The sequence below is a fragment of the Arvicanthis niloticus genome, chromosome 19 (genome assembly GCF_011762505.2).
Source record: "Arvicanthis niloticus isolate mArvNil1 chromosome 19, mArvNil1.pat.X, whole genome shotgun sequence".
Taxonomy (NCBI): Eukaryota; Metazoa; Chordata; class Mammalia; order Rodentia; family Muridae; genus Arvicanthis; species Arvicanthis niloticus.
In genome coordinates, this window is record NC_047676.1 from 28,301,590 (window position 1) to 28,318,849 (window position 17,260).

General features: G+C 40.6%; 2 protein-coding genes across 2 annotated transcripts in view; both read right to left on the reverse strand.

Annotated features, from left to right (window-relative positions):
* Positions 1-609: 609 nt before the first annotated feature.
* Positions 610-2,666, reverse strand: LOC117723974 (zinc finger protein 280B-like). Its single transcript, XM_034523582.2, has one exon. The coding sequence runs from the start codon at positions 2,551-2,553 to the stop codon at positions 946-948; it is 1,608 nt and encodes a 535-aa protein (XP_034379473.1). The 5' UTR covers positions 2,554-2,666; the 3' UTR covers positions 610-945.
* Positions 2,667-15,565: 12,899 nt separating this feature from the next.
* The window catches only part of Lmbrd2 (LMBR1 domain containing 2), a 55,075-nt gene continuing 53,380 nt past the window's right edge, over positions 15,566-17,260 (reverse strand). Inside the window, exon 18 of the mRNA XM_034523427.2 lies at positions 15,566-17,260. This exon is cut by the window's right edge and continues 2,179 nt beyond it. The gene's annotated coding sequence lies outside the window, so the exon portion shown is untranslated.

A 17,260-nucleotide genomic window follows, 5' to 3' on the forward strand; every position in this document is an offset into this window, starting at 1 on the left:
CCCGGCCACAGACAGGACAGATGCCATTTTTTCCAAACCTTTTCAGTTTTAACTCAGGTTCAATACACTTCATAAGACAAATGACAAGCCTTCTTTCCTCGGGGACAACTTGCTTTACTGCTGTGGCCCAAGAGGATATGGCCAGTTCTTCAAACATAGCCAAAAGGGAACCGAGAGTGGGTAACTCTAGCTACCCTAAGCATCAAGCAGAACAAAGTCCGTGGTCATCGACTCCGTGTCTGTCTTCTAACTACCATCACTGTTTCACGTGGTGCTGAGACTACACACAGCTGTGCTTTAATGATTACAGGGGCCTTTCACAAACAGAAATGGCTTGGCCTCCCTGGATACTCTTTTAGGTAAAGACATTCAGGCAGGATTCCTTTGGCTTCAAGACTGAGAAGGACGTGTATCTGTCCACTTACCCATGCTATACCACTTAAGAAGGCTCTCTCCCTCCTATAGCAAGCATTAACTGCCTGTAGATCTTCAGGGAGAGGTGGGGCCATGTGAGCCCACCAAACTTCAAACCTTCACATAAAAGAGCTCTCAAACTTTAGACTTATATGAAATACTAATAAATCGGTTTTAACTTGTTTTCCATTCACGGGGATATAGACACCAACACCTTCCTTGTGTTAAGTCAAACACTTAATATGAAAACCAGATGTATTTTAAATAACACTCACTGTTCACTCAGAAAATGCTGTAGCTGGGGACTGGGGTGATGGAGCTTGCTTATTGTGTGTGAAGCCTTGGATCCAACTCCAGCGCCAAATAAGAACAAAAGACACCCTCAGAAAACAGACAAAACCCTGCATTATCTCCAAATCAAGGGAAAAAGATCTGTTCATCAGTTCAGCATCTTGGGCACCAGTGATTAACCGATGTATGGGTTTGTACTCCCGTCTCTCTGAAGGGTTTGGATTGGGACTTAGATTAGAATTAACGGGACTTTTTTGAGAGTCTGCCTTGAGATCTGGGGTAGGATGGCTCCCAGTCAGTTGTGCTCACAGTGATTGAGGCTACTTTCACAGAATCCGACTCAACAGGCTTCACTGACACCTGGATCACGACCTTCGTCTCAGGAGGCAACCCTTCCAGCTGCTTAGGCTTCTGAAACATCTGGTGGCACTGGGTCTTATGCTCCATTTTCTCCTTGAAGGTTAAAAACTGCAGCCGGCACTTGGAGCACTGGTGGCCGATCCTTTCCCAGTGGCCCCTGTAATGGCACATGTACGGCATCCCAGTTTTGAAGATCTTAAGACAAAATGGACAAAGCAGGTTCTTAGTGTTTACGTGGCACTTTGTAAAATGTGTTTCCACATCCGCGAAGACAGAGGACCTGTACTTACAGACCTGGCACACATAGGGCATTTCCCCAGGCTTATGATTATCTTTCATGTGCTGTAAGAGGGCTTGCTCTGTCTCAAATGACAATTCACAGATTTTGCAGACCACAGAAGGGTCTGGTGCCGTGTGCACACGGTCGATGTGGCACTCCAGCTGGAAAGGGGAAGCAAACTGGCAGTGGCAGCGGAGACAGGTGGTGTGGCTCTCCCAGGCGTCATCACTGCCCTGCCTCTCGAGCTCCAAATGATGCTTGGTATGGTTCATAAATTTAACATTTTTTAGAGCTTTCGAGCAGCTGGGACATTTAAAGGTTGTGTGAGTCTTCTGCTCTGGCTTCCCATCCCCTTTATACTGTCCATAATAAAAGTCACTAAGTAACAGGGTCAAACTTCCTTTCTTGGGATCAAAAGTCTCTTGACTTGCAGGATTTGAAAAGTCCACTTCCATCAATCCACTGTCCTGGCGAGGGTGGACAGAGCCCTCTGAAAGAGGTGCCCCATTCACAAAACGGTTCAGTGAGTTGGGAGCATCAAAGGAAGGTGTCCTCTGTTGCGCACTCGAGGTATGCAAGGTACCTGAAGGGGGCAAAGCTGAAGACAAGTCTTCTACAATCTCAATACTACGTTCAGGCCTCTGTGGATTTATGGAAAAATGGCACTTCGGTACATACAAACTTTCATTCAAACCTCCTCCTGAAAGCGCTGCCTTCGCCGGACTATTCTCTGAACTTGAGAGTGTAACCAGAGGTGAGCAACACTTTGAAGAGTTACTAGGCACAGCTTGTGGTGAATTACTTTTATCATCAGACTCGGACAAAGGCTCAATAATAATAGGACTATCTGTTGATCTTGATTCAACTGGAGACGCCGGCAAGACAATCACTGCCTCTGATGTGGGGGCGGCAGGTCGTGAGGGCTGCAATCTTGGAGTCGTGGCCTCTCTAAGCCGGCTATGCTTTCTTTTTAACCGTGAACCTGGGGTGACTCTGTTTAGAATGTTCGAGTTGGCTGGTTGGGAAGTTGAAGTTACTCCCACAAAGATCAGCTCGGCGTCTTCTTTCACGTTCTCCACCCCTACGAAGATCAGCTCGGCATCTTCGTCGGCATCGGCATCAGCATCATGAACTTGGATGGGTTCTTGTGAACTCTGCTGTGGTTCTGGATCTTGTTCTTCATCATCTAACAGGAATGGCTGCTCCATTTCTAATGTGGCTCCCGACGGGTGTGCCACCTCCTCCACACACACTGCCAACTCCCCGACAGCGTACCGGAGCCTCCCCGGACGCCCCGGCCCGCGAGGCGCTGCGCGGGAAGCCCCACACCACGACCTGGGGGGGGGGGGGCTCCCGGCCGCTCCTCTTTTATTGTTATTTTATTGTTATTGTTTTTGCTATCCTGGGTTTTTTGTTATTCCAAATGAATTTGCAAATTGCTCTCTAACGAGCGCCCCCCTAAATCCCTTTTCGCCCGTGAATAAGGACAGGAGGCGGTAATCGGGTATACTGCAACGATGACTTTTACTACTCCACATGGTAAAGCGAAAAGACGGAAGAAACCGGAAGCGGCTAGCTTAAATATATCCTAGAGTGACGTATTCACTTCTGAATGGCTGTTCGCTCACCACCCAATATTACGCCTCGGGATAGGCCAGTGACTTGGCGCTCTTTTCTGCCTAGCAGCTGCGCAGAATAATTGTTTACTGCTGGGAAAACACGAGGCCAGCGCCATCTTGAAAATGCAAATGTATAGCCACTGATAACAGCGGCTCACTACATTGCTCTTTCTATTTCTTTGAAGAATTGATTTGGAATTTTGATGGGGATTGCATTGAATCTGTAGATTGCTTTTGGCAAGATGGCCATTTTTACCAAATTGATCCTGCCAGTCCATGAGCATGGGAGATCCTTCCATCTTCTGAGATCTTCTTCAATTTCTTTCTTCAGAGACTTGAATTCTTGTCATACAGATCTTTCACTTGCTTGGTTAGATTCACACCAAGGTATTTTATATTATTTGTTATTTTTGTACTTTTAAAACGATGTTACATATAGAATACTACCAAACATATGTAAATTCAATATGTGGTGCTTATTCTTTAATGGTTAAACATTAATCCATAAGAAATCATTAAATCTTATGAATTCTCAGAAAGGCACTGACCTAAGCAAGACTTTAACTTATTGATTGAACCAATTTTCAAAGGAATCACATTGGCCGAGAAATAAGGCATACTTAAAAATTCACAATATTATACAATGTTGACTGAGTTATGTTTTATATAAAATTTATTGAGAAGGGAATGTAATGGCTAAGCTTGATTGGAAAAAAAAGAAGGCTGTTTGAAAAATAATTCATCACAGAATTATCTTGACTGTTCAATGTTCAAAAATCAAAATTAAATAAGGCAGGTAAGGATGTGTGTAAGTCACACCTCACGTGAATGACAATGAGTAGTCTATGTACTGTGTAGGGATGCCAAATGACTCAGGATCACCTCTCATTGGCTGTAACAGACTAGTGTATTTTAAAAGGAATTTATGAATTTATAAAATGGGAAAATGACAGAGGTTAGGTCTGCTTGTGTGATATGGTAAATAAAGAGTACAAATAACAAATAATATTCTCCACCTCAGCCATTTTAATGGGGTGACAATGATACAAGAGAAACTTGAAGCAGTAAAACTGATGCTATAGAGAGTATACTAACAAATCAGCTAGGAAGTATTAAGTTACAGAATGCATCAGCTATCTCAGCTGTGATAGAAGTGAATACCCTCTGAGTGGGTGGGGCCTCTCAGGTACTCTCCCACCCTGGCACTTCAAGTCTCTGCAGAACTAGGTGCATCCTCTCCCATTGAGGCCAGACAAGACAGCCTAGCTAGAAGAACATATACCATAGACAAGCAACAGCTTTAGGGAATAGTTTGTACTCCAGTTGTTGGGACCTACATGAAGACTGAGATTCACATCTGGTATGTATGTTCGGGGGGGGGGGGGGGCTAGGTCCAGCCTGTGTATGCTCTTTGGTTGGTGGTTCAGTCTTTGAGAGTCCCAAGAGTCCAGGTTATTTGAATCTATTGGTCTTCCTGTTGAGTTCCTATTTCCTTCAGGCCCTCAAACCTTTCCCCAACTCTTCCTTAAGAATATCCAAGCTCCATCCACTGTTTGGTTGTGGGTGTCTGTATCTGCTGAGTCAGCTGCTGGTGCTGGTCTAACTTGATGTTTGCAGGTAGAAGAATGGAAATAGATTAATATGTATCATCCTTCACAAAACTCAGTCCAAGTGGATCAAAGACCTCAGTGTAAAACCAGATACACTAAATCTAATAGGGCAGAAAGTGAGGAATAGCCTTGAACTTATTAGTGCAAGAGACAACTTACTCAATAGAATTCCAATGGCTCAGGCTCTAAGATTGACAGTTGATAAATGAGACCTCATGAAACTGAAAAGCCTCTGTAAGGCAAAGGACACTATCAATAGGACAAAAAAAAATCAGCCTTTATATTGGGAAATGATCTTAACAAACCCTGCATTTGATGGAGGACTAATATACAAAATTTATTTTAAAAAAAACTCAAGAAGTTTAACACTAACAACTCAAATAACTTAATTTAAAAATGGGGTACAGAGCTAAACAGAAAATTCTCAACAGAAGAATCTCGAACAATCAAAAAGCACTTAAAGAAATGTTCAAAGCCATTAGTCATCAGGGAAATGTAAATCAAAACAACTATGAGATTCTATCTTACAAAGGTCAGAATGGGTAAGATCAAAAATTCAAGTAACAGCACATGCTGGCAAAAATGTGGAGCAAGGGGAACACTCCTCCACTGCTGGTGGGAGTTCAAACATGTACAAACACTTTGGAAATCAATTTGGCAGTTTCTCAGAAAACTGGATATAGTTCTACCTCAAGACCCAATTTTACCATTTTCCTGACAAGGCAACTGTGCTCTAAAGGTGTCTTATTGCCCCAACTTTTTGTTGATTATGTTCTTTTGAGGGCTCTTAGCCATGTGGATGGCTTTGGTCCCTGTATGTTCCTGTTATAGTAGGTATTGTGAGGGTGGTTAACCTCAACGTTCCTGGTGTGGCAGGCCTCTGATGGATTTTTGATTAGATTCCCTTTGCCCATGAGGCCGATAAGTCCTGTGGGGCTTCCCTAGAAGTCTATTATCAGTGCTGGACCCCCACCAAGGTGTATGGTTCTGGATCAACAGGTCTGATGAAGGTGGGCATAAAGATGGCAGGAGAATGGAGGTCTGCTGGGGAGAGCAGACTGCCTCAGAATCCCTTTTCAAGTAGCAGTCATCACCTGGGCACTGAGGCCTCTGTTGAAATCCAAACTGAATGCTAAGTTTTCACTTACTTCTGGCATTAGTTTATCGGATCTATCCATTAAACCTTCCACACAGCGAGTGTTTGGAAGCAGGAGACAAGAAAACTCGAAGGCAAAGTCAGAGTTGACAAATCATAGCTCTGCTTTCAGCAGAAGAATTGATGGAAGAAGCCAGATTAGAACATGTCCCCAATGACTGAGAATAATTTTCAAGTAAATAAGAGGTCTGTGATAACTCTGCAACTAACCAAGGTAGACCTGGATGTGTGTCTTTCCTCTGTATCTAAAACAGAGTTTTGCATTTCTTTCACTCTCCGATGAAGCAAGAGAATTCAGCCTCTTGTCTCGTGTTTCAATCTCATCAACTTTAAAAAACTCTGAGTGGTCAGATATTAAGCAAAATCAGTCCCTCTCTTTTAAAAAATATATTTGAGGGGGCAAGGAGAAAAAGATAGGAAAGAAAAGGTACCTTTGATTTCTCTACCAATAGTGAGAAATGGGGAGCCTATACTTGTTGTGCTGGGTAAGTGTGGTAGTTTCACCTCCATTTTTGACCACTGTGAGTTCCATGAGAGAACTTTACTATATGGGCTCATGTCTGCTTCTGGCTTATGTCACTATGAGTTATGTGATTCATGAGTTTTCCAAATGGTCTTTGATCCCATCAACCATACAAGAGGTCAGTCAGTTCCCAGGAATGATATCTCTTAGAAAAGTTTTCTCAGCACTAGATGAACATAGTACTGTGAAGCTAACATCTTGAGATGGAAAACAAGTGACTCAAACAGTTGCTCCTCTAGAAACTCTAAGACTCTGGTGAGCTTTAGATTACTAGGGACCCCCTGAGTGAACCACACACAGTCAAGAATCGATGCAAAAAGCAAGAGAAATTTATTGTTCCAACACGTTGGGGTCATCCTGCACCTGAAGGAGAGGTGGCAACCCCAAGCAGCTCATTCAGTGAGCCTTTATACAGTTTTTAAAGAAGCAGCCATTAGGTACAATGTGACTGGCAGAACAGTGTGACTTTTAAAACTGATTGGTCTTTAGGGAATGAGGTGACAAGGACTTCCGTTGTCTGTAGGTGGCAAGAGTTGGTCTGTCTTGCAGAATGTGTCTATGTGCTCTGAGCCTTCCTTACCCACAGGTGGGTTCCCTCCCCTTTGGTCTGAGGAATGTTAATAAGTCTCTCCCTTCCAGAGGAGCAAGTGTCCTCTGACTGAGGAATGCTAACTAGCTTCTCCCATCCGGCAAGTGTCCCATGACCTTTCTAAAGTTCCTGAGCTAACCTCTTCATTAGGACATGGACAGAGGACAGAGAGACTTCTTAGAATAGCAAGCAAGCAAAAATTAGACAGAGTAATAATCTCCAGAGAGAAAGCAGAACATAGAGAGAAGCAGACTGGAAAAGCTGTATCAAGCAGAATACAGGTTGTCAGCTTGGATACACAATTTGACTTCTGAGTCTTTCTTTTTGTCACTTCCAGACACCCCTTTTCTCAGAGCCCCTCTCCAAGCCAAGGCTGAACCTTGGTACTTCCTTGACAAGAAAATGATTCGCTACTTTTTTGACATTAAGTTTCTTAACTTGAAAAACTCTAGCAATCCAAACAGGCTGAGATATCTCAAACCATAAAGTGCCACTTGCTTTTTGCCTAATAGCCATTTTCTCAATTTTTTTTACCTCCCATATTTTTGTTATGCACAGCAAGAATTTAACATCTATACATGGACTAAAAGTCAGTTTTTGATTGTGTGTTTGATCTCTACTCAATGTATATTTTTGTAGCACTACTCACTTCCTTTTGGTCTAGTATTCACAGTATCTGCACTGCTCCCAATACTCTGTCCTAGACAATCAACTCTTTTACTATATGTCTCAATATACGTTGAGCTGGTGGCTATAACCCAATTGTGATTCCAGATACTGGCTAGAGCCAGTGCAGGTTAAATGCTACAATTCTTTAGTTTCCTAGTGCATCTTATGTTATTTATTAAGATTGTATATGGGAGAGTATGACCAAACCAAAATAATAATAATAAACCACCCAAATGTTTAATGCTAGTTATTGAGTCAGAAATGAGAATCACTCACGTTTTCCATACTTGCAGCCATTTATCCAAGTCTATTGATGATGTGAAGAAGGAAAACATTAGAGATGTCTATCATAAGAGAATATTGAAAATTCCTAAACATGAGAAAATGGAAGTCTTTGGAGGCCATCTGAGTTCATTATGGTTTCATATGTTTATTGAAGAATTGGGAAGTCTTTAGCTTTCAGTATTTACTCAAAACTCATGATAATTTACAGATTATTCTTTGAATAAACTGTTTCTCTGAATCTCAACTGTGGATTTTATTTCAAATTTTGAGTGAAATCTCTGAAGTTAAAATAATTACATTAAAATGATCCACTGCAACCGCTTAGCCAGATCTCCAGTAGTAGATACAAAGGGGTTCATGATGCTGCATGAACATGGAACCTAATCTAAAAGCTAACTCAATTGACACTTAAGCCGGGACTCCAGTCTGCTGGTGGCTGTTTGTGCCCTGGAGCTCATAGCAGTATTGATCATATTGATAAAGATTTAACTATGACAGAAGCCAGAAAAGTCATTAAAATGTATGTAGCATTTCTCAAAGTTGTGCTCCTGAAACATGCCTGCCTTGGGGTTTTCTTCAAGTTAAAGGCTGACCAATACTTCCAGTGGAATGGAACACAACTAGGCAACCAGAGTGTAAAGTCCTCGATCCTCCTGACTCAGCCATTCACCTGCCATAGGACCTTGAATAAGGTTTTATGTCCTAGGCTTCTATTGCATTCTCTGTCAACAAACTGTCAAAGAAATGGCAAGACTTACAGCTTTCATCTTCCCTGAACTCTCAATGTTGATAATTCCATTAATAACTTCTGACATTTAAAAAGAAGGAAAAAAATCTGACATCACTCATGACTGGCTTCTAATTTTTCAAAAACTATGTGATAATTGTAAGAGTAGATTTTTTTTTTTTATTTAGCTACATAAAAAAGGAGTTATCTGAGAAAGTGTTCTTAAACTTCAGGCATTATAAAAGAAAAAATCAGTTTATGATATGTAAAAATAAAGATGGTGCTTTAAAATGAAGTAATAAATGTGGCTGGAAAGTTTTTGTTCAGGCAAATAAAATAATCCAACTCTTCCACAAGGTATCTGGTTAAGAATAAACCACTGTTAAATAGTTGCAAAATATTAACTTTTTAATAATACTTTTATTGGAAGCTCCCATTTAATTTTTTTTCTCCTTTAAGCAAACTGATGAGGGCCAAGGTGTTCTGATTCTCATTTGCCACTTGTTAGGCCCTTTGCTGAACCTCCAGCTACTGTGAGTGGAAATTCACCACCCCTACAGCCAATTGGGTATCGCCTGCAAGCCAGGCTGCTTTAGATACTCTTAAGAATGCCTTGAGAAACCTATACTACAGGATCTGTTGTTTGCTACACAGTGCAGCTCTGCTTCCAAAAAACCCTATCCCAGTCATGACTGGTCTTTGTATCAATGTTCTGCTACCACAGCCTTGATAAACTGTATAGTAGCCATGTTCATAAACATCAGGCAGGGGGCACTAGGACTGGTAAAGGCATAGTCCTTAAGTCATATTGGTGCAAACACTGTCAGCATACCAACTTCCTCACTGGGTAAGAAGACTGTTGGGCTCAGGTTTCAAATCTCGAAGACATCCTTCTTTGCTGCTGTAACATTAAGCCATATAAGAGGCCAGGCTTCACATTTTTCTCATTTACATTTGATCTTTATCACTAGAGAAGAAGATTACACCAGGGCAGAAGGCAGAAGAGTAGCAACAACAAAGACAAGCTGCAGCAAAAAAACAGTAGCAAGAAGGTGTATAAAGAGATATAAAGCACACCCAGGAGCAGAAGTCAGAGGTGGCAGAGAAAGTCAAATCTGTGAAGAGATGAAGCTAAGAAACTGTGGTCCTCTTCCGTTCTAACAGGTTAGCAACCTTTAAGACTTAGGTCTCAGGTAAGCTAGGCCTAAGACCTGGAACACTAGCCACTATCAAGGGTTGAGGGTCTTAGTGCCCTAAACTCAAGAGCCATAATACTAGTTACTATAGGATCTGAAGATTGGAGGCTTCCAACACTTGAGGCTCATTCAAGAGCACCTAAAGGCTACACTTTTTGCTATGAAGCTGGAACCCAAGGATTAATAGCTGTCAAGTTCCAAGGCAGCTGATGGTTAAAGCTCATAGAACTAAACCTCCAATCTTATGGGCTTTGGCTTCAAAAGTGGAGTAGTAGACCTCTAGGTACTGGTTCTAAACCCTCTAGGGGATGCCAACCCAATCCCTAAGCCTCGAGGTCTCAAGGTCCCAGGACTGTAAGCACTGGAAAGGCTGCTTTTTAGCCACTCAGAACTTCTGTCATGTTAGAGAGAATGGACTTTGTATTTGTTTCTGTTCTCATTGCTTTAAAAAAAAAATACCTGGCAAAAACAACTTTTAAAATACTTTATTTTGGCTTACAGTTCCATCAATACAGTCCATCATGGCGAGAAGGCATGGCAGCACGAACATGGGGCAGGCTGGGTACATTGCATCCACTGTTAATGGGCAGAGTGATGGATGCTGGTGCTCCATTCAGTTTCCTTTTTATTCAACTGAGATTCTTAAGTTGTGAGCATCATCATCCTATGGATGGGTCTGCTGCACAGAACTGTCAAGATGAGGCCTCGTGTCTTGTTCAGCCCCATCCCATCCCATTTCCCATTTTCCCATGTCTGATGTGGATAGTTCATTGTTTGTAAAGAAGGTCACCCACACCCCAAGTCAGTGCAGACAGCAAGCACTAGCAGCAGCAGCACCACCACCACCACCAGCAGCAGCAGCAGCAGCAGCAGCAGCACCACCACCACCACCACCACCACCACCACCACCACCACCACCACCACCACCGGCAGCAGCAGCAGCAGCAGCAAGCAGGGTTTTTTGTTGGTGGTGGTGGTTGATTTTTGTTGTTTTGTTTTTTCTGGAGTGGGTTTTTAAGGAGAAAAGTGGGGAGTCTGCCACGATGAGCTGATAAGTCATGATTTGACATTTTAACCAAATAAGCAACTTTCATTGTTGAAGCTTAGTGTTTTGTTTCAGGAATGAATCAGTGGCCCAATAAGGGTACAGACCCTGGGAGCTAGCTTTAGGAATGTGATCTAACAGTTTTTAGCAAGACAGAGGGAAAGGGGTAATAGCGAAAAACCTGTCAGTATCATGTTTGCCATGTTTGGGCCTGTGTTCACCATGCTCAGACTTGTTAGAGGGCCCTTCATTGTTCATTGTTGGTGGTTGGTTGGGCTGTTTTTGTTGTTATTTATTTATTGTGTACATATGTGTATATGTATTATGCGTATGGGTGCCTATGTCTTAGGGTGTGTGTAGAGATCAGAGGACAAGGATATGTAGTTGGTTTTATTATTCTACCTTACATGGATCCCAGAGATTTAGCTCCAGTCACCAGGCTAATAGGAAAGCTTTCCCACATTACCCAAGGGATGGTGATGTCCATATTCAGAGTGGGCCTTTCCTTCATGGAATTACCTCACAAATACATTGAAATATGCTTTGTTGTTGATACTAACTCCCATCAGTTGACAGTCAAAACTGATCATCACAGACTTCATTCAACTGACTGGTAACAATATTATTATAAAGCGTTTGTCCAAGTAATCTATACTGAATAAAGGATTTCATGTGAGTGTGCAAATCTAGTTAGGGGAGAAAAAGAAAGGAATATAGAGATATAGTTGATTGAACCTCAAAAGGTTTCTGATGGTACACACACACCATATATTTTATGTATCTTTTTCTTTTTTTGTTTTTCAGTCAGATTACCGAAATGCACTTTTTTTCTACACCTTCTTTATTTAAGAGTGGTCTGCCTTGAGAGGAAGAGGTTGAGAATTAATGAGAAAAATACCTGACACCAGAGTGCTTCTTCCCCAGTGAAACATGGTAAGTCTATGACCATGATCCTGAAGAAGAACCCGAAACACTCGGCCCATCAATATAGAGTAGCTTCCACCTGGGCACAATGTTCAATATCCATCATAAAACTATGAACATGGGGGCTCTGAAGACGGTAGAGATCACTACGGGAGAGGAAGGCTAGAGAAATGGGGGGGGGGGGTAGCTGCTGGAAGAGGGATATGAACGATGTCAGTTGCAGCCCACACGCCCAGAGCTCCACACTTGTCCTTCACCTGTAACAATCTCCCCTCTGACAGCTCCCTCTGACTCGGTCTCCATGTCACCATGCTGAGCTTCTGTGTTTAGGCAGACAACTTCTCAGATGCTGTGCCTCTCACCACACATTGGTGGGAATCTGGGCACTGTGCTGAGCATATGTGAAACCTTCCTCTTTCCCCTGAATGGTCAAAGTAAGTAAGAAGTGAGTGTGAAAAACTGAGAATTTTTTTTAACATGTGATGTGTTTTGTTCAAGTCCCTCACCCCATTCTATCCCCTTAGGTTTCTCCCCCAAACAGTCCTGCTCTTCCCTCCCGAATTTCTTGTTTTTCATTTGTCCCCACAGAGTCTGCTCAATGCCAACAGTATGTGTGTGAGTGTGCAGGGCCATGTACTGGAATTAAGAGACCTTAAGTGACTACTTTGTGAGCCAAAGACAGTTTAACTCTTGCAAAAGGTGCCCCACTTCCCTGATCTGTTTTACACTCAGGAAATCCAAACTGGCTGAACTAGAGGACCCCTCCTCCTTCCATCTCAGTGGTCCCCCATTCTGTGAGTGTAAACTTCCTTAAGGGGCTCCCCATGGGTCAATGTTGTTCTGTCCTGGGATGTCCCTTTGTCCTGGTTTATTGGCTATTCCTATTTTATTTGGATGAAAAACAAAGGAAAAAGTGGGCATGGCAGTGTGTGTCTATAATTCCACCACTCCAAAGAGTGAAGGACATACAAGAACAAAAGAAGTTCAAGGTAGTCCTGGGCTACCTGAGAACCAGGAGGGGGAGAGGGGATGAGATGAGAGGTGTAGGAAAGGAGAGGGAGGGGACAGAGGGACATGGGAGGAGAGAGGAGGAAAGTTAACAGCCTACATGGATTCCAAGAACTGCATACAGATCTGGTGAAAAGTGGAGTCTCAAAAGACCTGAACAGCCAGAGAGCTCAGGAGATGTCCAGTGGTGAAAGCACTCCTGTCCTTACTGCTGTGAACTGGAAGAAACTCACTCAGCTCTGACACTTGTCCAAGAGCCCAAAAGTGCTCACCACCTCAAGAGAAGCTACAGAGACACCTCCCCTCCCAAGGCACCGAGTCCCTCTGAGCCAAAGGCCGGGCCTGTAAGAACAGCGGGCAGAGCTGGGTGACAGAGCTCCGCCAGTCTTCTCTCCTCCGCCCCTCTTGCTATTCTTTCCCTTCATCCTCAAACTGTGTATCCTCCCGAGCCTGGGAAGTAGGAAGTACTGGCTTGGGTGGCTGTAAAACCAAAGTCCTAGGAACCAGGAATGACCTTCAGAAACCCGGTTAGCAGCAGTTCGACTCCTGCAGCCTGTTTATTTCTACTTGGCACACAGGAAAGAAACCTGTCCTGTTTTCCTAGTTAGGCTGGCCAAAGTCATACCACTTCTATTGATTTTTTTTTTTTTTTAAACAGCCAGCGTTAGCTTTGTTAACTTTCTATTGCGGCTCTGTTCTCACTGTAATTAACATGCATCAAATTTCTGCTCCCTTCTGTTGTCACCATAAACACAAGGCAGAGTACTAGAGGATACCTATTTATTCTGGAGTGTGCCTACTTATTCATCTTTAAAAGTTTAATAACAGCCGGGCGGTGGTGGCGCACGCCTTTAATCCCAGCACTTGGGAGGCAGAGGCAGGCGGATTTCTGAGTTCGAGGCCAGCCTGGTCTACAGAGTGAGTTCCAGGACAGCCAGGACTACACAGAGAAACCCTGCCTCGAAAAACCAAAAAAAAAAAAAAAAAAAAAAAAAAAAAGTTTAATAACATTTGACAATGAATTGTAAGGAAGAATGCCTAGATCTACTCAAAACAGTCTAACCTCGACGAAGTAAGATGCAGAAATAATCAACAAAACTACAGCTCACAGAGATGCCATTTATTTCATGCAAAGCTACACAATATCCTATGTTTTAATAATGAAACATATAAACATTTTAGAAAAATTCATTACATCACAGTAAGTTACAACACTACAAAGGAACTGCCTGTCAGTGAGTTTGTCAAAATTAAACTAAGAAACATTATGCATAAATAAGGCCAAAGATGCTAACTAACTTACTGAGAGCACTTTGCAGGTTTTTCCAAATATAGATTTGAAAATGTAGTGAGAATCTACTGGGGAAAAAAAAACCAGTTAAATCTACAACCTACTGACCAAGTAGGAAAATATCCATTGTTATACATCCAGTAATAAAAGCTGATTAAAGATAAACTTGGCATCATGCATCCCAAATGAAAAGTTACCATTTTGAAAATTGTGATTGGGCAGATATTTGAAGAGATTTATGTTCTATTTCACCTAGGCAACTGAATTACATATAGGCAAAATACCAAGCTCTTTATCAATGTAATGTGGAAATCAGGCTCCTGGTATGCTTTTCTGGGTACTGGTGCATATACATAGACATATGAAGAAACTTAGAAAATGCAGGCATGTTTCAAATTCACATCAGAGTACTTCACTTTAGAATATTGTACTAAGGCAGTATGTTGAGTCAGAACTTAGTTAAGTATGACTTTAAACTACTTAAAAGCAATACTACAATTATTTACTTACAAAACCATTTATAAAAATTAAATACCAGGAAAACAACAACATCAATAATTAGAGCTTTTTGTACTTTTCAATGTTATAATTTATATATATTATGTTATAGTAATTTAAAAGATGAGTATACATACTATCTTCTAAAATGAAAAAAAAATCCTTCAAGTTGTTCCCAAAATACAGACAAAAACAAATCCATTGGATTGTTTAAACAGATAAATAAATAACACAATCTCTCCCCTACAACCTGGCATGCTGAACAGGGAAGATATTAGCCAGTATTCTTTCAATAAAGACAGAGATTTATGTCATAATACCAACTGCAAATGCTGTGCACTTTAATAGGCTGTGAATTTGCCTTACATGTCTGCCATAGTCAGCCACTCCCAATATTCTTTTGCATCAAACACAGCAAAATTATTTTACAAGTAATCAGTATATTTATAAAAAAAATCAATATATTGCTAGAAAGGTTTTCTAGGAAGCAAAAACATCTTTTAAAATAGTGATAACAGAATTATGCAGTCTTACTTTATGAAGAACATTTTAAATTATAGCAAGACCTCACCTGATCTCAGCACATAAATCTTTTGAAAATGGAATTTTATTACAGTGACTAATACGGAAGGAACTGCAGGTGAGCATGCTCCCTTGGCAGTAGAGAGGGCAGTACCTGCCCTGGGAAGAGGAGCTGAACCAGTGCTAACCCAGCCTAGCCTTCCAAGTCTCCAGCCACAAAACCCACTGATTTGGAAGTACTCCAAAAAAAAAAAACCAAACAAACAAACAAAAAAAAAAAAACAAAAAAAACCAAACAAACAAAAAACCAATCAAATTTTGCTCTTCTTGTAACCCTAATCTATTCCACTTTTAAACACATGCATTTTTATGAATTCCTTTTTATGGTGAAATATCTCACAGTTCTTAATGTTGGGTGTTTTTAAATCATTTTATACAAAATTTTACAATGAAAATTATTTACTTCAGTGTCCTCCTTAGTAACATCAAAGAAAATGCACTGAGCTAGTATGCACTATGCTTCCATTCAGACATTGCTCACTAGTCTAGCAAAATGTGTTTTACTACTTCAGGTACAATACTGCTATTTCACAGAGTGGAATTTGAAGTCAAGTAGTTTTTTTTTTTTTTTGAGTGTACTGCTCGTTAACACAGTATACATAAACAAAAGAGAAAAGTCTATCAGTACATGAAAAGTCATGAGGGAAAGGGAGGTGGGGAAGGGAGGTGAGAAGGAGGGAAGCACAAAGGCAAACCCTAAGTGCATTTACCTCTTAGCTTTTAAAGTTAAATATTTTAGAGTCCATTGCTCTTTGAAATTCAAGTGTGTATAACTCCTCGGGGACATATTTTGTCTCTTAGTACAAACGTAATATCATCCTTGGAATTTTTCAGGCATGGCCCATTCAAATTTTAAGCATAAATTTTACTTTACAGTCTGAACTGTTGTTATAGGTTTTATTTTTCCGGTAATATGGTAATTGACATACTACTGAAAACATCCCTTAACACACAGTGACTTTCCTACCCACACTCAATTTGAACATACTTTATGCTTCTGTGTTACATTGGACAATTTATATGGTAAAGGCCAGACACATATCACCAAACAACCTTTCTTTCTGGACAAGGGAGACTGTTGAAAATTATTTGTTTTTATGATGGGAACTTTTCATGCTTTAATTTAACTCTTAACACTTTTGTGAAATGAGATCCTTTTGTGGGATGAAACTATTCTAAAACTCTTGTATGTATGTGGTCCGATAGCAAATATTTATAATTATATTTATATTTTAATTCTTCTTAAAATTCTTTTATAAAAATGTGCTATTAATAAAAGGGTTATATAGTTTTTAAAAGTAAATTAATACATATAGCTGATTCTTGAAATTTACAGATTTTTTCCTATAATACGTATTTTGAGTTATTAGCTTGTTAAATATTCTTAACTAACAATTATTTAAAAAATATTGATCTGTGTGCTGTGGCACATTTCTGTGATTGTAGAACTTGGGAGGTGGAGGAAGATCAGCAGTTCAGGGTCATCCTCAGTTATATACAGAGTTTGAGGCCAGGCTGGGCTACAATAAAACAACATTTTAGATAATTCTATGACATTTGTTAACATGTAAGAAAAAGAATATCAGAACTAATTCGTTAAGGAAACCACTTTGCCCATAAAGCATATAAATTCTGTAGTAATATTTTTGTGACTGTGTCATTACATGTTAATACATGTCTGAAGAAAAATACTGTACACACTAACAATGCTTTACTCAGAGCAGCTTAATAAATATTAACTTAATCCCTCAGAAATAAAGTCAAGGCTTCCAGCTTGAAACCATTGCCTTCTAAACTCAAGTTTACCCGGCAAAGTAACTTTTCTATATGGTTGTATACAAAACCCTGTAAGAAAAACTCCTTACAATTTTGAACACTCTGGATCATTGAAACAACAAAAACTCACTGTGGAAATAACTCAGAAAACTACAAAGGATGCAGTATGTGTGAAGCCTCTGCATACAACACTTCGGTTGGTGTGACCTTAAAGGGAAGTACCTGAATTCCTTTGCACATTCTATCAATCTGTCTTAGTGCATTATGGAAGTTGGGAGTAAAATTGGACACTCATTCTCTTTTTATCTTTCTACTCTGACAATAGAATCTGAATATTAAGAGAAAAAACAAACACCATATTTAAGAAAAAATATTTCAAAGTAAATCCACAGAACAAATGATGAGTCACTATTTCAG